The sequence below is a fragment of the Colobus angolensis genome, unplaced genomic scaffold (assembly GCF_000951035.1).
Source record: "Colobus angolensis palliatus isolate OR3802 unplaced genomic scaffold, Cang.pa_1.0 Scaffold186, whole genome shotgun sequence".
Lineage (NCBI taxonomy): Eukaryota > Metazoa > Chordata > Mammalia > Primates > Cercopithecidae > Colobus > Colobus angolensis.
Genome location: NW_012114999.1, coordinates 3,085,630 through 3,108,442, shown reverse-complemented (window position 1 = coordinate 3,108,442; position 22,813 = coordinate 3,085,630). Strand labels below are relative to the sequence as shown.

The 22,813-nt window shown below is 37.5% G+C and overlaps 1 protein-coding gene across 2 annotated transcripts in view; it reads left to right on the top strand.

Annotated features, from left to right (window-relative positions):
• The window catches only part of ARHGAP29 (Rho GTPase activating protein 29), an 83,687-nt gene that overhangs the window by 39,730 nt on the left and 21,144 nt on the right, over positions 1–22,813 (top strand). The window contains exons 12-22 of one of the 2 annotated variants that reach the window (XM_011940012.1): positions 3,370–3,527; positions 4,426–4,562; positions 4,837–4,941; positions 7,176–7,274; positions 8,300–8,439; positions 8,721–8,909; positions 9,478–9,615; positions 13,707–13,939; positions 15,812–16,139; positions 16,266–16,374; positions 19,519–19,667. In XM_011940012.1, coding sequence (XP_011795402.1) covers positions 3,370–3,527; positions 4,426–4,562; positions 4,837–4,941; positions 7,176–7,274; positions 8,300–8,439; positions 8,721–8,909; positions 9,478–9,615; positions 13,707–13,939; positions 15,812–16,139; positions 16,266–16,374; positions 19,519–19,667 — 1,785 coding nt within the window. Of the gene's footprint in view, positions 1–3,369; positions 3,528–4,425; positions 4,563–4,836; positions 4,942–7,175; positions 7,275–8,299; positions 8,440–8,720; positions 8,910–9,477; positions 9,616–13,706; positions 13,940–15,811; positions 16,140–16,265; positions 16,375–19,518; positions 21,947–22,813 lie in introns of those variants that run through there. The other variant, XM_011940011.1, reaches the window with a different exon arrangement.

Genomic DNA, 22,813 nt, shown 5'->3' with positions numbered 1-22,813 from the left:
TAGACCTGGTTTTTGCTGTTTTTCCTTTTTTGGATTGGTTGAACTTCTTGAATCTACAAGTTTGACTCTTGCAAAATTTGAGAAGTTTTCAACTATTGTTTCTTCAATCTTTTTTTTTTTGGTAGTATTCTTTTTCCTCTTTCTCTGACACCCAGTGACTCAAACATTAGAGCTTTTGTTAATCTTCCGCAGTTCTGGAGGTCCTTTATTTTTTCCCCAAAGCTTTTTCCTCTTGGTTGTTTATACTGTTCTGTTGATCTGTCTTCAAGTTCACAGGCTCTTTTCCTTTGTTATGCCCATTCTCCCATACAGTGCGTCCAGTAAATTTTTTGTTCTGGATACTTTATTTTTCAGCAATAAATTTTCCTTTTGTTTCTTTACATCTTACATTTCTTTGCTGAGGCTTCTGTTTTTCCATGTTTCAAGATTTTTGTTCTACTTTTTTAAAACCTTTGTAATAGTTGTTCTAGAGTTTTCATCTGATCATCTCAAATCTGAGCCATATCAGTGTTGGTGTCTTTTTATTGTCTTTCGTCTTGGGAGTTGTTTAGATTTTCCTGGTTCTTTGTATGACAAGCAATTCTGAATCATATCCTAGATATTTTCACTACTACTTTATTGACTCTGGGTCCTGTTTATAACCTATATTGAACACTATTTTTTTTTTCAATTTTAGCAACCATTTGATACAGTTAGGTTCATTTTCCAGCTTCTGTGTGACTCCCTTCCCAATCTTCTGGCTGGGAAGCTTAGGTCTGCCTATTCTGCTGTTCTCCCGGGCCAGGTGTGGGGAGGATAAAGAGAAAAAAGTAACAGAAATTTCAGACCCCTCTCACTCTAGACACAGTTCATCTGGTCATAAAGGAGGATTTCCATCAGAGTTTTGGCATCTCTTCAGCTGCTACTGCCATCATTGCTGCTCCCACAGGATTGTGTCTTAGGGATTTGGACTTGCTTAGGGTCTAAGGCAGAAGAGAAAACAAATATACAAAAGAAACCAAGGAGTTTTCTTCTACTGTTTAGTTACATCTCCCGTCACCGCTCCCTGCTTTTGTTCCTTGGACCAGAAAGAACCTCTCTTGGTGCTCCTTTTGTCTACACTCAGTTTGTACTTTGGGAATTGGAGAATTGGGTAGGAGCTGGGCATGGGCTGGAAAACAGGGCAGAAGTAGATCTATTGCTGGACTGGTCATACCTCGAATTGTAGTTTTTTTCCATTTACTTTTCAGAGTCTTGATTTGTGCATTCTGTTCAGATTTTTAGGTGAATTCAGTGGGAGACTGGGGGGAGTTAGCTTACTGCATCTGAACCAGAAAACTTCCTTAAAATGTTCTTGAGTTTTTAAAATTGTATCTCATTTATTTTCCAAATTTTGATTAATTAATATATTATTTACTTAAAGAATCATGAAAGGATTTAACAGAATTATAAAGTCCAGGATTTGAAATTACCTTAGAAGTCATTTAGGCCAATCATTTACCTTTGACACATTCCCTCCACCTCAAACAATAGCTAATGATAGCTAAGATTGACTACGTACCTGCCAATGTATTAAGCTCTTGGTCTACATTAATTCATTTAATTCTCACAAAAATCCTATCAAGTTTTTATCTCCATTTTACTGATGAGAAAACTAAAGTTTAGAAAGCCTTCTCAGGATGCGGTCCTTGGTCATATTGCCATTACTTTGAGAGCCTATGAGGAATGCAGAATCTTGGGTTTCAACACAGATCCTTAGAATCATAATCCACATTTGGACAAGATCCCCAAGGTGATTCATTTGCACATTAACTTTTTCAATGCAGTTAATGAAGGTCACCTAGCGTGCAGGTTACCTTTAGGATCAAGAGAGTAAGCCGTTTACCTTTAGCTGGAGAATGCTCTAATATAGCCAGTTGCTAGAATTAAACTGCACCTTATGCAGTTCGAATTTTCTTTGTTTCTTGAAGGAGTTAGGGCACAAATAAGCTACTTATTCTGTTATCTATACTTTTCAAATACTATTATGCAGAGTTGAGTATCCTTAGGGAAATGCCTGTCTACATTGAAAAGGATTTAAAGACTAATTATCCTATCATCTGGTATATCAAGAGAGATGAAGAAGAAACATGGCAGTCTTTGAAATAACATTAAGCTAATTGAAATTTAGCATTTATTCAGATTGTTTCCCTTAAATACCTTCCCCACAAAGAAGCCAGAGTGTCATTTTAAAGAATAAATCAGATCATGTTATAGCTTTGTGTAAAATGCTCCACCAGCTTCCTGTTGCACTTAAATTCAGACACCTTGCCATAGTTTAGATGACTACTTTTTTTAGCTTTATCTTCAACCAGAGCTCTTTCCATATACTTCAACCATATTAACCTTTCATCTGTTTCTTGAGCATGACAAGCTCTTTCCCATTCACATTTGCACTACCTCCTCCTTTTGTTTGGATAGATCTCCATGAAGCTTTTCTTACATCGACCTGCAATTCAAATGTTACCTCCTCAGAGAGGCCTTCCTTAATTTACCATGTTGGAAATACCCTTCCACAAACACATACCTGGTCATACTGAATAATTTGACATTCTTATATAGTATTCATAGCATTTTTTAGTACCAGAAAGTATTTTATTTACATAATTTGTTACTTCTCTTGCATACCACCCTCAGGAGAGTGTAAAGGTCCATGAGAGTCAGTATCTCATCGGTTTGCTGTAATATACGCAAAGCCTAGGTTTTTGTGAACATCAAATTAGTTTATTCATGTAAGACCCTGAGAATGGGTCAGGCATATTATATATACTTATCAGCTGCTGCTATTGTTATTGTTGTTAGTAGAAGTGATGATAGTGATAATATATTTAGGCATTTGTGAAACTCAATGGAATAATGTATTTTGAATAGATTCAAGGTAATATCTAATTATAAGAACTGAGTACTGTAGTTCAGCACTTCTGTTTTTATAGGATTGAAAAAGTGAAAACAGTCTAAATAATAGTTCTTTGATTGGAAGTGTTTTCTCTGAAGAGTTTAGGCAGTTGTGATCAGACCATCAGGATACAGAGATGAGGATCCTCAGAAACACATCCATCTCCTAAAATTGTGAACCAGTTGGGGCATGGAGTTTTTGAAGTTACTTTTGAACTTTTCAGCTAAAAGCCAGTTTTGCTGGAAATGATTACTCATAGATGTTAGATTCAAACTACTTTTCTCCCTAATCTAGGCATTATGCAAAATCAGGCATCATAGTATACTCAGAGTGATATTCAGTGTTGTATGCTTCACTGTATGGCATTTTTATTGGTGCAGTCATTGAAATAAATGTATGTGTTATAGCATTCTGTATATCATGAGTTACTCTGCCTTTTGTCTCTGTGTCCATAGGTAACAGTTAACCTCTTCAACATGCAGCATCTGCAGGCTGCTTCCCTTGCAGACAGTTTACAGTCTCTCTGTGATAGTGCCAAACTCTATGATCCAGGCCAAGAGTACAGTGAATTTGTCAAGGCCACAAATTCAACTGAAGAAGACAGAGTTGATGGGTGAGAATTAATGTACAGACAAAATTATTTCAAAATGTAAAACACTTAATTGTTAAAGTTTCTATCTAGTACAAGGAGGTGTCTTTTCTAACTGACAAAATTAACTTAAAAACTTTCTGAGTTCTGGCTGGGCGCGGTGGCTCAAGCCTGTAATCCCAGCACTTTGGAAGGCCGAGACGGGCGGATCACGAGGTCAGGAGATCGAGACCAGCCTGGCTAACATGGTGAAACCCCGTCTCTACTAAAAAAAAAATACAAAAAACTAGCTGGGCGAGGTAGCGGACGCCTGGAGTCCCAGCTACTCGGGAGGCTGAGGCAGGAGAATGGCGTAAACCCGGGAGGTGGAGCTTGCAGTGAGCTGAGATCCGGCCAGTGCACTCCCGCCTGGGCCACAGAGCGAGACTCCGTCTCAAAAAAAAAAAAAAAAAAATTCTGAGTTCTTTAAATATTGTTTTATGTTATCGAAGTAGATATATTTAAGGAACAGATGTAATTCACCAACAGTAAGCCTTTCCATTTTGACACAGACTTCTTTTATTTAAGAATTAAAAATCATTTGGGAATGTCATATGATGGCCGTACATGTTTTGAATGTCCACAGAATTTAACCTATGTTTTCCACAGAGGTCATGCTAGAAAAGTTAAACCATGCCATGAATTATTAACTATACTTCTGCTATTCCTTCCCATGTTTCCACTGTAATAAGCACAAATAATTAAAAAGTATTTGTGTCTCCTATAAGAAGCTGAACCATGTAGTATGATTTGTTTTTAATATTTAGTTTAATTCATCTGTGATTATTAAATTAATAGATTTTTCTAAACACAGAATGAAATAGACTGATTATTAGTTATTCTTTGGAGTGTTGAGTTTTGTTTTTTGTCGTTGTTGTTTCAGAAATGTAAATAAACATTTAAATAGTTCCCAAACTTCTGAATTTGGACCTGCCAACTCTTTAGAGGATGTTGTACGCCTTCCTGACAGTTCTAATAAAATTGAAGAGGACAGATGCTCTAACAGTGCAGATATAACAGGTAGTTTTCCACACTAAAGAGAGTGCTAATTTATAAAAGGTCAGATTGTTCGAATGTGATTGTTAAATTAATTTTTGCTCTGGAATTTAAAAATCAGGCCTTAGATTATAAATTTATGAGATCTTATTCACAGTTGTTACCATGGTTCCTTTCTTGAAATTGATAATTGGTTATTGTTAAAGAAATTTGGATTGTCTCATTTGATAGAATGTCAGTATTTTACCTTATGAAATCCACCTGTAGCCAAGTTTTGACTTTGTTCTTTTTATTAAAGGTCCTTCCTTTATAAGATCATGGACATTTGGGATGTTTAGTGACTCTGAGAGTACTGGAGGGAGCAGCGAATCTAGATCTCTGGATTCAGAATCTATAAGTCCAGGTACATCAATATTTAAGTCTAGCAATGAAACATTGAAAGATCAGTCCTTTTTTGGGTATTTTTTAACTACCTTGCTTTTATAGTGAACTTCCACACATAATAGAGAGGAAAGTGTACAATTTAAAAAATAGTTTTTAAAAACCCCTCATATATTCGCTACTCAGCCTAAGAAATAGCTGGTTATTGGTATATTAGAAGCCCCTGTACACACCTCCTTGGTAACATTGCCCTATCTCCCACCAGAATAAACCATTATCCTGAAATGTTTTAAAAACATTCCCTAGCTATTTTAAATGTTTCTAGTACTTATATCTGGTGAAGTTTTGCTCTCTTCTGAATGTTATACAAATTGAATTACACTATTGTGACTTCATGTATTTTTTTTAAGATCTATGTGAATGTAGGTAGCCATCTTTGTTTTCACTGCTGTATATTCTGTGACTATAACTCATCTTTTGGATTGTTTCATACTTAATTGCTATAATAAACAGTGTCATTTTGCTATTTCTGTGCCTACAACTACTTATTCTTGTTAATTTTTTACAAATGTGCTTTAAGATACTTTGATACAGATTATCTCATGGTCCCCAGAGAGAAATAGAGTAAACGTTTTGAATTCTCCATTAGTGGCTTCTAAGAGGGCGATTTGCCTAGGTTATACAGCTAGCAGGAGAAGAAGGTAGCAATTGAACTCATGAGATTCTTACATCCAACATTCTTTCTTTACACCTCTACCAAAGACTGCTCCAGGCCCATTCTTTCTGGCAACGTTTCTTTCTTCTAGGATCTTAATAGATAGATTATAGGATTTAAGCCATTTCAGATTCCAAGGCCTTTTTCTTCTTTTACATATTGCAGAAGTTTTACTCATTTAGATAAATCTCTTATATTTAAAGTTAGAAAAATATTTTCACGCAGCGCTGGGTTTGTAGGATGATTATCGCCTGCCACTTTGCTGCCTTCTTTTAAACTAGCACTGTTCAAGGAACATTCTGGAAATGTGAGCCTAATATTGAACTGAATATTTGTAATTAGCTTTGTAACAACAAACTGGTTCTAGGTAGCTCCAGAAATTATGACCCAATCTAGAGCAAGCCCCATATTATTTAGGATCCCATAAAACTTCATGTGGTAAAGACAAAATTTTAGAAACCACATCAGCTGATAAATGGGTGAAAACCTGGGAATGCCTTGCCTGGGAAAAAGGAAAATTGGAGACCTGTCAGCTGTCCTCAAATACTGGAAGTGAAAAGGGATTAAAGTTAGAGTACTTGTTTTCTCCATTTGGGAAAAATATGACCAAGCCTGGGATTTATAGGGAGGCAGATTTCTTTTCAGTAATGTAAGAAATGCATTTTACACTTAGAATAGTTATAAAATGGAGCAATACAACCTTGTGATTTATCAGTCATTGGGGGCACATTCAAAGTGAAAACTAGATAGCTAACTTTAAGCATATTGTGAAGAAGAATCCTTTGGTGAAGAGAATGTTCTTTAAAATCATTTGTAAAGGCTTTTCTAACTCTGAATTTGAAACTGTTAAGGTCTTGCATTAAGGTGAATTCTTCTACTTAGATGTAGGCCTGTGGAGAGGGAGTAAATAAACCTCATTCCCAGTTGAGCTGCTTCCAAACATGTTTTGATACATATGCAGTGTCCATTGCTGACGTAGCTTGTATCCTGTGGTCTCAGCTCCCTGCCAGTATCACTGGGCTATTGTTGCTGGTTCCCAGTCTGCTGTCTTGCCAGTAACATAAATGTGATGTTACTGTTGGGTTGTTGTATTCAGAGATTTTGGTATCTTTTAGAAAGCTTTTGGTTTAATCGTATACATTTATAACTTAATTCAGCAAACATTTAACGACAGCTTTACTGTTGTGCCAGCTACTCTGTCACATATTAGGTGTTAGACGTGAATGGAAAATATCAGCTATACTTGCGAAGTTTACAGTATCTAATACTTTACCATCGGAAGTTGGCAGTAAAGTGTTATTGGACTACATGAGCCTCAGTTTTAAATTTGTTCAGGAAAGTCAGATTTGGTTAAATATCTTTTCATTTCCAGGAATGAGTATCAGAATTCCCTGTTACCCAGAGTATGAGAATTGAAGCAAATTTTTACATTGAAGCTAATAAAATAGTATGACTTTTGTTATTTCAAAAGTGTTTTCATTTCCTATTTCAAAGATTCTACAATGAATGGTCAGGTAATTGTATCCACAATTTTCTTTTAGGAGACTTTCATCGAAAACTTCCACGAACACCATCCAGTGGAACTATGTCCTCTGCAGATGATATAGATGAAAGAGAGCCATCTTCCCCTTCAGAAACTGGTATTGTATTTACCTGAATTAAGTCCCACTAAACCAGCTGAATCAGTAGCACTGCATGATATTAGAAAAATAGTATAATTTTAAAGAATCAGTACTTTCTTGTGTATTAAAAAAAATTCACCATGACTTAAATATATCCCAACAATTACGTAGAAGTATGGGTTGATAATGTATTAATTAAATGTTACAAATACAAATATAAGAATAGGCAGCAAAACTACTGGATGTAAAATGTATTGGCATGGTGCTAAAATAGCAGGCTAGATATCATGTGTTTTCATAAACCTAATACTATGACTTAGTGTTAAAAGGGTTGGGGTGCATAAAAAATTCTAAAAAGCTCCTTCAAAAGAAACAATGCAAGAAACCAAGCAAGAAAACTAAGTAAGTGTACTTCTTGAGGACAAGGAAGTTGTGGATGTTGAAGGATAAAGTTAAATCAGTTACCTTAACAACTTGAATTAGAGGCGTATAAATTCGTTTTGTACGTTTAATGCCTACAGATACCTGGTTTGGCATCATTTCCTAAATTAATGAAATATGTGACCTCCAGTATAATATTAATATGTAACTAGCTGATATTAACTATAATTTTATAGTAAATTAAGAAAGCTTTATCTGTAATGCAGATAATGCTCACACTCTTACCTCACACAGCTATTTTTCTTTGTTTATAGGGACTTTTTCTAATGCCTCCTATGACACCCTTCCCAGCTCTATGAAAGAGCATGTTAATAACAGTGTAAATATGCGGATTCTGAAAACATTATGTCATGTTATTATTCATAGCAATGACTTGGTGACGACTGTTACTCATAGCTAAAATGCTTGATAAATGTGCCTTTTAAGAGATCTATAAATTGGACCTATAAATTGGATGCTAAGCAGCTATTTTGATATTACAGATTCAAAGCTTTTTATAATATATGAACGATTACAGGGTTTAAAGATTATTCAAAATATGGTATCACGTGGTATAATTTTTCTATCATTTTACAATTTTTATAAACTATTTCTCTCACAAGGACCCAATTCCCTTGGAACATTTAAGAAAACATTGATGTCAAAGGCAGCTCTCACACACAAGTTTCGCAAATTGAGATCCCCCACGAAATGTAGGGATTGTGAAGGCATTGTAGTGTTCCAAGGTGTTGAATGTGAAGAGGTAAGATCTTTGTGGAATTGTGTTGGCCCTTTTATGCTTTTTGTTTTCTACTTTTGTGTTATTAATTTTACTTTTTAGGATCTTTTGCAAATATATGTTTAATAAATTGTTCTGCAGTATGCCTTCTATAATTTTATGTTTTGTTTTGTTGTTAAATCTGTTTCAAATAGCACAAGTAATACCCCTTAAACTCACTTTTGTTGTGTTACCCTCCACCTGCAGTTTGCCCAGTTGTGAATAGTTTTAAGGTTAACCAGTTTCAAACTATCATTTTCTTGTAGTGTCTCCTTGTTTGTCATCGAAAGTGTTTGGAAAATTTAGTCATTATTTGTGGTCATCAGAAACTTCCAGGAAAAATACAATTATTTGGAGCAGAATTCACACAAGTTGCAAAAAAGGAACCAGATGGTATCCCTTTTATACTCAAAATATGTGCCTCAGAGATTGAAAATAGAGCTTTGTGTCTACAGGTACACTATAACTCTTAAAATTTTAAAAAGCATAAATGCCTGTATAACCTATTCTAATGAAAAGGAGACTTTAAAGGAAAATAATGTTCAGGGTTTTTTTTGTTTTGTTTTGTTTCTGAGACAGGGTCTCACTCTTTTGCCCAGGCTGGAGTACAGTGGCATGATCACTGCTCACTGTAGCCTTGACCTCCCAGGCTCAAGCAACCCTCCCACTTCAGCCTCCTGAGTAACTGGGACCACAGGCATGTGCCACCACGCCTGGCTAATTTAAAAAAAAAATGTCTGTAGAGATGGGGTCTCCTTATGTTGCCCAGACTGGTGGTCTTGAACTCTAGGCTCAAGTGATATTCCCGCCTCCGCCTCCCAGGCACCTGGCCAATGCACAATCTTTAATAACTAAATTTTTTCAGATTTCTACAGAAAATGTTACCTCATTTGGCCTTGAATAGTTTTTTCTAAAATACTAATAACATTTGAAATAGAATGAAAAGATTGAAACTCAAATATATGTAGATTTAGTCATTTGTACTAAAGAATTTTGCAAAATTTTTTTCTTTTTCTATTGAAGGGAATTTATCGTGTGTGTGGAAACAAAATAAAGACTGAAAAACTGTGTCAAGCTTTGGAAAATGGAATGCACTTGGTAGACATTTCAGAATTTAGTTCACATGATATCTGTGACGTCTTGAAATTATATCTTCGGCAGGTAAAATTTTTACCCTTGAAACCCACCATTAAATTAAAAACAGCAAAACTCTGGTTTGTATTTTGCTGATAACATTCGCTACACATGTTTTTTCATTGGCATAGATGGTATGGGTGTCTTGCTGATTATTAGTGCATGGGTCAAAGAGTATATGAAATATATGTACAGTTTAAAGAAAAATAAAAACAAACTCATCTCCCATCACCCACCTTAAGAAAATAGAATATTACTGTACCTTATAAAAAACCCCCATGTTCCTCTTCTAAGTTACATCCGCCTAACTCCACCAAAGAGGTCTTTAATAATCATAACTCTCTCTCTTTTCTTAATAGTTTTAATACTTGTTATTTATTCCTAAACAGTGTATTGTTAACCTTTGGAAAATTGACTTGAAAGCATAAATCTAGCTGTGTAAGGCAATCCCAGTATCCACACAGTTATATAAAGTAAATAAAACAGTGTCTGGATCGTAGGCTGGCTTTGCCTTCATTGATATTTTAAAATAGCCATTGTGATAGGGTAGTGGTCTGCACAGTCTAGCAGGAGTATGGTCAGGGAGTAGGCTGCTCTCTCTTTTTTTTTCCTCACTGTTAAACCTGTAGTTTGCAGGAGTAGGCCCAAAGACCTACTCGGTGGGACGAAATAAATGGCTTTAGTAGCATCAAGCAGCAGCTCATGGAGGGATTGCAAAAACTTAATCAGCACATTGTCATGAGACAAGTACAAAAAAAGATCTGAGCCAAGCTTAGCTGATACTCTGTCCTCGGGTGAAAATGAAGAGATAACGTCAGAGAGAATAGCGATGATGGTCCTCAATATATCAATCTCTGCAGTTCTGTTGCTCCCAGCTGGATCCTTTTAAAAAAATTTTTTTAAATTGACATGTAATAATTGTACACATTTATAGAGTACACAGTGATGTTTTGGTATATGTAATGCATAGTGATCAGCTCAGGGTAATTAGCCCAGCCGTCATCTCAAACATTTATCATTTCTCCATTTGGGGAACGTTCAACACCCTCCTTTTAGTTATTTGAAAGTATGTAATATATTATTGTTAACTACAGTCATTTTACAGTGGTATAAAACACCAGAACTTACTCCTCCCTATCTAGCTATAATTTTGTACTGGATTTTTAAAAGTATGGTAACTAGCTGCCATCCTGGGATATCTCTTCCACCTTCTCCTCATTTTTGAGGAAATGCCTGTCATGTCTTCCCTCTTTTTGTTGTTTTTGTTTTTGTTTTATTCTCCTGTTTTGGTCATCCCCATACTTGAGCAAGGTGGAATAGGAGTAAATATTTAAAACCTTATTTATCCATGAATGTCTTTATATTCTACTCTCTTGAATGGAAATATCATAGTGTTGATAGTGTGGAAGGTTCTAATATTCTAGGCTGAAAATTATTTTTCTTCAGAAATACAAAGGTGTTTTTTTGTTGTCTTTGAAGCCTGAAATCCTTCTCATTTCTAACTCCTTGTATGTGGCCTATGATTTTGTCTCTGAAAGCTTGTAGAATCTTCTTTTTTTCCCTTTATCCTAAAATTGTATAAGTATGTGTTTCGATGTGGATGTATTTTATCCACTATTCAGGGCACTCCATGAGCACTGACAATCCTGGTTAGTCCTTTAGTTTTTGGAACTTCTCATTTTGCTTCTCATTTCCTCCCCTCTATTTTCTCTTTGCTTTCCATCTGGAACTCTTATTTGGATATTTGACAACCTGGACAGGTTCTCAAGTTCCCTTATCTTTTCTCTATCATTCATTTCTTTTTTTGTTTTCTTACAACACTTTCTAAGAGATTTCCTCAGCTTTATCTTTCTTCCTTGCTGTGAACTATTTCATTCCTGGTATCATGTTTCAATTTTCCAAAACTGTGGTTTTTGTTCCTTTTGCAACTTTCTTCCTTTTTTAATGACTGCAATATCTGAGGATATTTATAGTTTGTTTTTTTTTTAAGTATTCTTTTATTGGCTTATTCTCTAGCCTTGCCCAATAGAAATGTAATGTGAGCCACATATTACAATATTAAATTTTCTAGTAGCCACATAAATAAACAGGTGAAATTAGTTTAATATTTTACTTAAACTGAAAATACCATTTGAACATTTAATCAGTATTTTTAAATTATTAATGAAATAATTTTACCTTTTTTTGTTACTGAGTCTTTAAAATCTGCTGTGTTTTGTTCATTTAAAGTACATTTCAGTTTAGACCAGCCACATTTCCAGTGCTCAGTAGCCGTATGTGCCTTGTGGCCACCATATTAACAGTACAGTCCTAGACCTTTATGTTTTTTTTTCTTTCCTACTCATTTTGATTTCTGTCTCCATGGTTGTCTGCTTAAAATGAAAGAGTTGAAAATTGAATCTCTTTCGAAGCTCCTGAACACATGAAGTCTTTGAAGACTTTGAGCTTTATTGTAGGGTGATGTAGGTGGACTGTTTGGGAAACACTTGTTGCCTCTATCGCTATAGGTTTCTGTTCATGGGGGAGTCTGATACCCCAGAGAAGGGTCTTTCCTTGCCTAGAGTGTGGTACCAGTCCTGTAAGAGCCAAGCAGGCTAAGAAGGTCTCAGGATCTCTATGTTTAGAACGGCATATGTAGCCACTAAATCCCCATTTTCAGATAGTTGCCCATCTGTCCTTTGTGTTTGACATCGCCCATCCAGAGACTCTTTGTTTTATACTGCCTGGAGAAGAAACCTTGAGACTTCTCGGGAAGAGGCTGCTCAGAAGGGTCAAGTGGCAACAGGGATCTACAGATCTAAGCCGTCTCAGATAGCCCACGCTCCAGCAGATTCAGAAGACCTAGTGCTGACAGTCCCTGAGTCTCCTTAGGATTCTGTCAGTCACGTTGGTTCATAGTTTGAGATTTCAGCTTACTCAGAGCTGCTAAGTCAATACTTGTTCATTTGCTCTTCAACTCTTCAGCTTATGAAGTCATGCTTTCATCTCCTCTCCTATTCTCGCAATCCTGTGGGCTTACTGTATTTTAGTGGGATTGCAGGGAAAGAAATTGGGTATAATTGTTGAATCTACCATGTTAGCCCAGGAAGCTACTGGTGTATCTTTAATCACATTTTCAGGACTCTTAGCTGAAAAATGGAGGCCAAGTAGCTTTGAATGACTATAAATCTCGTAATGAATCATCCTTTATCTCTTCTAGCCAGGCAAGGAGAGGAAATGAATAGGGTCCAATACTATCAGCTCTCATTCTGTCTCAGGAATATTATGTGATGGAGACTTTCTTGTGAGAAAGCATGTTCCATTCTTAAAACAATGTTAGAGAGTAGCCTTAATGCTACTCATTTACTGTGTAGGAAATCTGCAGCTCCAAGAGGTGTTAAGTGACTTCCTTCAGATCCCAGAGTGGTGTGGGTAGAAATTGATCTCAAGGCTGCCCCTCTCTAGGACCAGCAGAGGAAACCAGAGAAAGGGGCACCTACCTCACCACCAATAAAATAGGACATCAGGTAGTAGTTAGAGGTACCCTGGGTTTCATCACAGAGCAAGTGGAAACACTGAAATTCGTTATGACACCAGGCAGATCAAAATGGCATGCCCTTTGTTAGTTTGAAAAGGTACTTTTTCTTTTGACCTATTTATGACAATTCAAGGTGTGTTAAAAAATTAGATAAATAAAATGTTGACAGTGTTTTCTTGCTGTTTCTCTCATATCAAGAAAATTCAGTTTATTTGCCTTTTTAATTAATTTGACTTCTTTTATGCATTATCCTGGGTTTTATTTCAATAAAACAGTTGAAGATCATACTAACTTTGGGGGAGTCCTGAATGTAATTGGTATAGGATATATATCAGACTTGTAAAATTCCATCATGCAGCTTTAGGTTTAGTTTTACTGATTATCAGTTAAGTCGTTTTTAATACAGATACAATTTATGATGATGATTCTAGGTTTACTTTATAGACTACATCTGTAGCAGACATTTACATTACTAAACATGGATTGACTTTAAATCTTCTTAATGTAAAGGGACATCCTAAATAATTCTGTAACTGTTAGTAATAGTTGATTATTAACAGAAAAAAAGAGTACTCACCCCAATGTAATTTTATTTCTTTAGCTTCCAGAACCATTTATTTTATTTCGATTGTACAAGGAATTTATAGACCTTGCAAAAGAGATCCAACATGTAAATGAAGAGCAAGAGACAAAAAAGGATAGTCTTGAAGACAAAAAATGGCCAAATATGTGTATAGAAATAAACCGAATTCTTCTAAAAATCAAAGACCTTCTAAGACAATTGCCAGCATCAAATTTTAACAGTCTTCATTTCCTTATAGTACATCTAAAGCGGTAAGAATTTTATATAACTAGAACATTCATTAATGGGCAATTGATTTTGTTTTGTTTTGTTTTTAATTGTGGTAAAATCCAAATCCACATAACAAAATTTACCTTCTTAGCCATTCTTTTTTTTGGGGGGTTGGGGGGAGACAGAGTCTTGCTCTGTCACCCAGGCTGGAGTACAGTGGCAAGATCTTGGCTCACTGCAACCTCCGCCTCCTGGGTTCAAGCGATTCTTCTGCCTCAGCCTCCCGAGTAGCTGGGAATACAGGTGCACGCCACCATGCCCAGCTAATTTTTGTATTTTTAGTAGAGGCAGGGTTTCAACATATTGGCCAGGCTGGTCTCGAACTCCTGACCTCATGATCTTCCCACCTCAGTCTCCCAAAGTGCTGGGATTACAGGTATGAGCCATCACGCCTGGTACTACTTAGCCATTCTTAAGTGTTAAGTGTGTTCATATTGTTGCAGTGTTACTTTTAAAATGAACATTTCATCTCCAATCTGTGTAAGGGAAGGGGAGACATTGAAGATAATATGTACTTGCAGCCAACATGGTTCCCTCAGATGCCTCCTGTGTGCCAGGCTCTGGCTGGCTAAAGAAGGATGAAAACATAAGGCTTCAGCCATCTGTTGGTCTCATCAGCTGCAGGGACAGATCTGCAGACCAGCAGAGTACAGCATCATTGTTCTAACAGCTATGTACAGCATGCAGAGGAAGATTGTGTGGTCAGGGCATAAATCAGAGGAGATAGCCCTTGAATCAGACTTACAGAACCAAGTAGTATCTTGGTGGGCAAAATTACACAGAAGAGCATTCCAGGCACAAAGTCACAGACATGGAGATACAAGAGCACGTTGTGCATCTGAGAAATACAAGTGAATTGGTTAGGCTGCAATACAGCAAGCAGTAGCAGAAACTGAGCCAGGTAGAGGCCTGATAAAGTCTTGCATGCCTGGTAGGTGCACTGACCATCTTGCTTTGGTACGCACTAAAGAATTTTTTTTTTTTTTGGTTGAGACAGAGTCTCGCTCTGTCGCCCAGGCTGGAGTGCAGTGGCCAGATCTCAGCTCACTGCAAGCTCCGCCTCCCGGGTTTACGCCATTCTCCTGCCTCAGCCTCCCAAGTAGCTGGGACTACAGGTGCCCGCCGCCTCGCCCGGCTAGTTTTTTTTGTTTTTTTTAGTAGAGACGGGGTTTCACTGTGTTAGCCAGGCTGGTCTCAATCTCCTGACCTCGTGATCCGCCCATCTCGGCCTCCCAAAGTGCTGGGATTACAGGCTTGAGCCACTGCGCCCAGCCACTAAAGAATTTTGAGCTAGGGATTTGACAGGCTCAGATTTGCCTTTTAGATATTTTGGCAGCAATATGGAAACTAGGTTGGAGAGGAGGCCTTTATTACAATTCAGATCTCCTTGAATAATCATAGAAATAAAAGGTGGTAAGAGCTTCAAGTGAGGCCAGAGGAGTGGGGATGGTGTTGGAACTGAGATCTTCAGAAGGGAGAATCATCTAGACTTGAAGACTGGAGATGGGTAGTGAGAGAACTGACAATGATGTTTAGGTTCCCAGTATAAGGACTTGGGAGGATATACCATATACTGAGATGGGAGCAGTTTTTAGGGGTATTTTTTCTTTCTGCTGGTAAAACTGTAGTACTTCCTTCTACTTGAAATTTATTTCAATACTGTGAAACTATGAAACTCTATTTAGCATGTGGTCAATATTTTAATCAAATAAATATAACCTTTTCCTAGACTTTTTTCCCCTAGTATTCTTATGCAGCTCATTTTTCCTCCACCCTCTCTATTCCATAGTAAACTACAGTCAAGGAACTCTAATAGGCAAATCTCATGCAACTTTATGTGTTCTACTTTGCAGGGTAGTAGATCATGCAGAAGAAAACAAGATGAACTCCAAAAACTTGGGGGTGATATTTGGACCAAGTCTCATCAGGCCAAGGCCCACAACTGCTCCTATCACCATCTCCTCCCTTGCCGAGTATTCAAACCAAGCACGCTTAGTGGAGTTCCTCATTACTCACTCACAGAAGATCTTCGATGGGGCCCTACAGCCGCAACATGTCATGTGTAGCACAGGTGTTTTTTCACCTCAGGTTGATCAAGGCTGTTTTCCAAAGCCTCTGTTATCACCAGAAGAAAGAGACCCTGAACGGTCCATGAAGTCACTATTTTTTCCTTCAAAGGAAGTGAGTTTGACCTTTATGGAATTATATTAGAACTTTGTAATGTTTATGTTAATAAGTTAAAAATCTTTGAACTCTTTGAGGTTGTGTTTTACTTCTTCCATTTTAAAAATTATCTTCCATCAACAGGATATCCATACTTCAGAGAGTGAAAGCAAAATTTTTGAACGAGCTACATCATTTGAGGAGTCAGAACGCAAGCAAAATGCGTTAGAAAAATGTGATGCATGTCTCAGTGGTGAGTAGCCATGTTGAAAGAAAATGTTTGCTGACTTAAAACTTTGCCAGTAGAACCATGATTAAAGTCAAGGTGAGGGGTGATGAGGGAAGCCAGAGAATAAAGCTTTGTTAGTTAACAAATCTTGACTAGCCATTGAGAAAGTTGCCTTTTAGTGTACCTTGCATTTAAATGAATGTCATTCTTCATAAAAGTCTTTCTTGTAATAAGGACATCTTGGAGTTCATAATGTTTTTTGTGTTCCTTCTGAATTTTGTTTTCGTTTCTGCATTTTGCCATCAGCTAACATCAAGGTAGAAATGTGTTGAGCAATGTGATATTCATTAGTATCTTCTGGTTCCATAATTCAGTGCCTTGAACTAACTGTACATACGGAGTCAAACTAGACTCTTCAAAAAATTTAGAGTCCCTTTTTTTTTTTTTTTTTGAGACAGAGTCTCGCTGTCATCCAAGCTGGAGTGCAGTGGCTGGATCTCAGCTCACCACAACCTCCGCCTCCCAGGTTCACACCATTCTCCTGCCTCAGCCTCCCGAGTAGCTGGGACTATAGGCGCCCACCACGTCGCCCGGCTAGTTTTTTGTATTTTTTAGTAGAGACGGGGTTTCACCGTGTTAGCCAGGATGGTCTCGATCTCCTGACCTCGTGATCTGCCCGTCTCGGCCTCCCAAAGTGCTGGGATTACAGTCTTGAGCCACCGCGCCCGGCCCGAGTCCTCTTTTTTTGACATGCTTTTTACCTGTGGCCTACATTTAACCCATTAAACACAGAGATGTGTATGTATTTTTTATTTCCTTGACTACAGTCATTTTATTCACTTATTTTCTCTTTATAATATTAGTTGCTGTCATTGCTAGTTGTTAAGCTGGTGGCAAAGCTTCCATTTGTATTGTCATTTCTACATTGTTACAGCTAAATTCCAGGTTTTTACATTGCAGCCATATATGTTAAATTTAATGTGTAATCAAGTATCAGTGAGCATAGGGTCTAAAAAGGAAAGGAGTGACGGACATGGTGGCTCACACCTGTAATCCCAGCACTTTGGGAGGCCAAGGCGGGCGGATCACCTGATGTCAGGAGTTTGAGACCAGCTTGGCCAACATGGTGAAACCCCGTCTCTACTAAAAATATAAAAAATAGCCAGGCATGGTGACGGGCACCTGTAATCCCAGCTACTCAGGAGGCTGAAGCAGGAGAATCACTTGAACCCTAGAGGCAGAGGTTACAGTGAGCTGAGAATGTGACAAGTGAAACTCCATCTCAAAAAAAAAAAAAGGAAAGGAACTAACATTTACCAGGTACCTGCCTGTTCTGTGCTAAGCACTGTGCTTATTTGTTTGATTCTATTTGATCATCATAATAGTTCTCTGCTATAAAGAGCATTATCCTCATTCAGCCCATAACTAACCATCTGAAAGAGACTAAGTAATGCCAAAGATTGTGCTCCTAATATATTTGAACCCAGTTCTGATTGCTAAACCTAACCTTTTTCACTATCCCATGAAGCTCTTAGGAACAGTAATAATAATGAATGTCACTTTCCAGTGTTTATTACATACAACATAATTTTAAGCACTTTTCCTAGTAGATCATTTAGATCACACAGCAACATAGATACACATAGGAGTCTTTTTTCACAGATGAAGACACATGGGACAGTGAGATTGCCTAGCCCAGTGCAGAAGTGGCAGGCAGGGCTGAGCCAGGACCCAGGCAACCGTGCTTCAGAGTCTGTACTCTTCTCCATTATCCTCTAAGTTTTTCCCTTAGAAATTTAAGAATATACGTTGGTGCTTACAGTCCAATTGCAAGGAACCAAGTCCCTTAGAATGCTCTCTAAATGTGTGGAGGACCCGGGAAAGCAAATCAAAAGAACTTTGGGCCGGGTTTGGTGGCTCACACCTGTAATCCCAACACTTTGGGAGGCTGGAGTGTGCAGATCTTGAAGTCAGGAGTTCAGGACCAGCCTGGCCAACATGGTGAAACCCTGTCTCTATTAAAAATACAAAAATTATCTGGGCATGGTGGCAGGCACCTGTAATCTCAGGTATTCAGGAGAGTGAGGCAAGAGAATCACCTGAACCCAGGAGGCGGAGGTTGCAGTGAACCAAGATATATAATGCCACTGTACTCCAGCCTGGGTGACAGAGTGAGACTCTGTCTCAAAAAACAAAAACAAAACAAAACAAAAAAAAGAGCCTTGGAACCCAGGGAAGAGAGGCCAGCAGTCCCAGGTGTAGAAGAAGGTCAGATGAGACGACGACCAAAAAGTTACTCTGGTGGGTACCTGTCTGCAAACCACTGCCTAAGAGATGTGGGTGAAGGACTGGGTGGCAGGGAAAGGATTGCATGCTGTGCTTGGGGCCGGCTGCAGCTCAAAGTCAGGATGGCATCAAGGCGCGGAGTTGGTGGATGTGTTTCGGCAGTGAACAGAAAAGCAGGAGAATGGAGGGCTGGAACATTCCTGGAATTGGAATTTTTTAGGATAGATGCAGGAACTGAGGCTTTTAAGTGAGAAAACATGGACTGTGGGTTCAGACTGTAGAAGAAAGAAAATCTGGGAGCAGATGGAGAAAATGGCATTTTTTAATTTAAACGCATTCAGCCTTCATTTGACAGAATGGATGTTATGCTTTATTAGTTGATCAGATAAGGAGAGGATCTAAGTAATCTAATATGATATGCTGTCACTGGATTGAGTGTAACTGAAAAGCAGATTGAATGAGTTGGCAAAATCCTTGGGATTCAGGGCACAGTTACATCTGGTTGGTGTGTAAATTAGTGCCACTTTTCTGAGGTTAATTTTCCCATGTCTACCTATTGACATTGTGATAGTCTTTTGACCCAGAAAGTACTTGTTCATGCACAGCACTTAAAAGGAAGTTACTCAGCAAGTGTTTTTTTTTTTTTGTATTTTGTAGCTGTTCATATTGATTTAAATGAGTAAAAAATTTGAACTTTTAAATTCAATATACACCTTTAATACTGTGCAAATGTTTAACTCCTCCACGTAGATAACTGAGAATATTACTTTAGAAAAAATATGTAAGACTCATATTGTCTTGATACAGTGTTCATCTCTAACTCATTCAGACTCTCTTATTAACCATGTGCCATGAACTTAAATAGATTACTTTCATTTTCAGACAAAGCACAGTTGCTTCTAGACCAGGAGATTGAATCAGCATCCCAAAAGATAGAAGATGGTAAAACCCCTAAGCCACTTTCTCTGAAATCTGATAGGTCATCAACAAACTGTGTGGAGAGGCATACTCCAAGGACCAAGATTAGACCTGTAAGTTTACCTGTAGATAGACTACTTCTTGCAAGCCCTCCTAAGGAGAGAAATGGCAGAAATATGGGAAATGTAAATTTAGACAAGTTTTGCAAGAATCCTGCCTTTGAAGGAGTTAATAGAAAAGACACTGCTACTACTGTTTGTTCCAAATTTAATGGCTTTGACCAACAAACTCTACAAAAAATTCAGGACAAACAGTATGAACAAAACAGCCTAACTGCCAAGACTACAATGATCATGCCCAGTGCACTCCAGGAAAAAGGAGTGACAACAAGCCTCCAGATTAGTGGGGACCATTCTGTCAATGCCACTCAGCCCAGCAAGCCATACACAGAGCCAGTCAGGTCAGTGAGAGAGGCATCTGAGAGACGGTCTTCGGATTCCTACCCTCTCACTCCTGTCAGAGCACCCAGAACACTGCAGCCTCAACATTGGACAACATTTTATAAACCACATGCTCCCGCCATCAGTATCAGGGGGAATGAGGAGAAGCCAGCTTCACCCTCAGCAGCAGTGCCTCCTGGCACAGCTCACGATCCCCAGGGTCTCATGGTGAAGTCAAGGCCGGACCCAGACAAAGCATCAGCTTGTCCTGGGCAGGCAACTGGTCAACCTAAAGAAGACTCTGAGGAGCTTGGCTTGCCTGATGTGAATCCAACATGTCAGAGACCAAGGCTAAAACGAATGCAGCAGTTTGAAGACCTCGAAGATGAAATTCCACAATTTGTGTAGGGTTGTCAAATTTCAGGGGTTTGTTGTTATTGTTGTTGTTGTGTTATTTTGTGGTATTGTGCTTATTTTGTGAAAGAGTGTTTTGACAGGGCCCCTTTTGTATAGGACTGCCAAATCATGGGTTTTGCCTTTTGTTGTTGTGTTGTATTATCCTCTGTTGGTAATACTGAATGGTAGAATGTTTTGATAGGGTCACATTTGTGCCTCTTTATCTTTAAATTCTGTATTTTGAAGTTGTGAATAAGATAGGTGGATTCATAGTTTTTAAAGTTCAGTTGACTTTCCCCACCAAATGGTCCATTTGAATGCATCCCTAATATATGATAATAGTTCTCAACTAATAGGTGCAATTTGGGAAAATCAGGTTTATTTTTTGGAGTGAAACTATTATAAGTGTTTATTTATAAAAGGAATGTTTCTGAATGCAAGTGCCTAAAAAGATTTTGTTGGTATGAATATGTTTTTTCACACAACTTTATACTGCATCTTTTACATTTGTGCTTTTTTAAGATACATATGTAAGCTCTTATTTTTCAATTGGCAATTCACTTAATTTGTAAATGTTTACATAATGGCCAGAAGGCTTGCAAATCTGTATTTAATTGCATTTTAATTAATTGCCAGTTTTTACATGTGATAGTCAATTAAATTGTATAAAGAAAATGCACTTAAACCTGTTTCTAAATTATATAGTTCAGTTATATTGTATTTGGCATTAGATGGTTTTAATACATTTGATAGTTTTTTCACCCCTTGGCTTTATTTTATATAAACTTTTGTTATTCATCAGTTCTGAACTTTTTGGTATTTTATAAATGGTCCAAAAAATGCTTATTTCAGAAGTTTTTAAATTCAGTGCATTTCCTCTTGATTTGTCTGGGTTAAAACCATTCCTTTTGTATGAAATGTTTTGACTTATGAATCATTTTATGTACTTGTTCTACCTGGATTGTCAACCATCGAAAGTGTATATTCCATCCAAATCAAGCTAAAATTTATTTAAGTTGATTCTGAGAGTACAGGTCAGTAAGCCTCATTATTTGGAATTTGAGAGAAGGTATAGGTGATTGGATCTGTTTCATTTATAAAATGTCCAGTTTTTAGGACTAGTACATTCCTGTTGTTTTCTGGGTTTTATCATTTTGTCTAAAATAGGATATATAAAAGGGACAAAAAATAAGTAGACTGTTTTTGTATGTGTGAATTATATTTCTACTAAATGTTTTTGTATGACTGTTACACTTGATAATATATATATATATATCAACTTGTTAAATTATTTCAAGTTCTCGTGGCTTCTTTTCAGTTGTTGCCTATTACAGTACGAAAGTTTAAGGTTATTAACCATTGGCTTAGAAGTCAACACCTGGGATCATACATCCCTTGACTACAATGTGGAATGAATTTTACAGAAACTTGTTTTATAGTTCTATGTGATGTGAAGGTCTAGGGAGCAATAACCAACCCTTTTTTTTTCTGAAGCCTTGTTTTTAGTCCTCATTGTACAAAATATAAAAGAATCATATTGCTGTGAATACCTAAAAGGAAAATTAGAGCCAATGTGTATTGAGCCTTCTCTGTGTGCCAGGAACTTTGCCAAGTTGCTACATGGATTATTTTATTTCAAGTCCAGAGCAACCTGTAATGGGTGGGTAATCATCTTATTATTTCTGTGTTACAGGTAAGGAAACTAAGGCTTAGTTAAATGACTTGCTTCAGTGTTCCACAGGTGGAGTCAAATCTCAAACATAGGGCTGTCAGATGTTGATGGTTAGTGCTCTTAATGACTATGATTACTAAATGATATCTGGTAGTTTTTAACAATAGGAAATGCAACTTCAAAAATTTTTTATTGTGGTAAAATACACTTAACACTTACCATTTTTAAGTATATTGTTTGAACCGTTTTTCAGCATATAGTTCAGTGGCATTAAGTATATTCACATTGTTTTGCAACCATGAGCACCTATTCATCTCCAGAACATTATCATCATCCTATACTAAAACTTAGAAAATGTACTTTTAAACTTCCTCAGTTTTCTTTTAATATATGGAGACAACCCAAAGCTTATATCATGTAATAAACTTACTTCTCTGTTTTCCCTCACAGCTCAAAAATGAGAATTTCACTTTTGGGTCCTTTCTGCCTTTAGAGTTCCCTGGCACTTTGTCCAGCTTAGAGCCTTAAGCGTCTAGGTGCTTTCTAGTTTCCTGGGGCTCTGAGGCAAGTATCTCTTGAGAAGAGGTTGCTATTTCTAGAGTGTCCACAGTGTGTAGTGTGTTGTGCTAGCTAATAATGTGGTAGAAATCATTTATCCCGAAGTTGTTTTATGCCACATGGAAAGGTAAGTGAGCAAAGGGAAGGGGCAACAGCGGGAGCCCTGTTAGTGCTGCCAGAACACCAGGAAGCC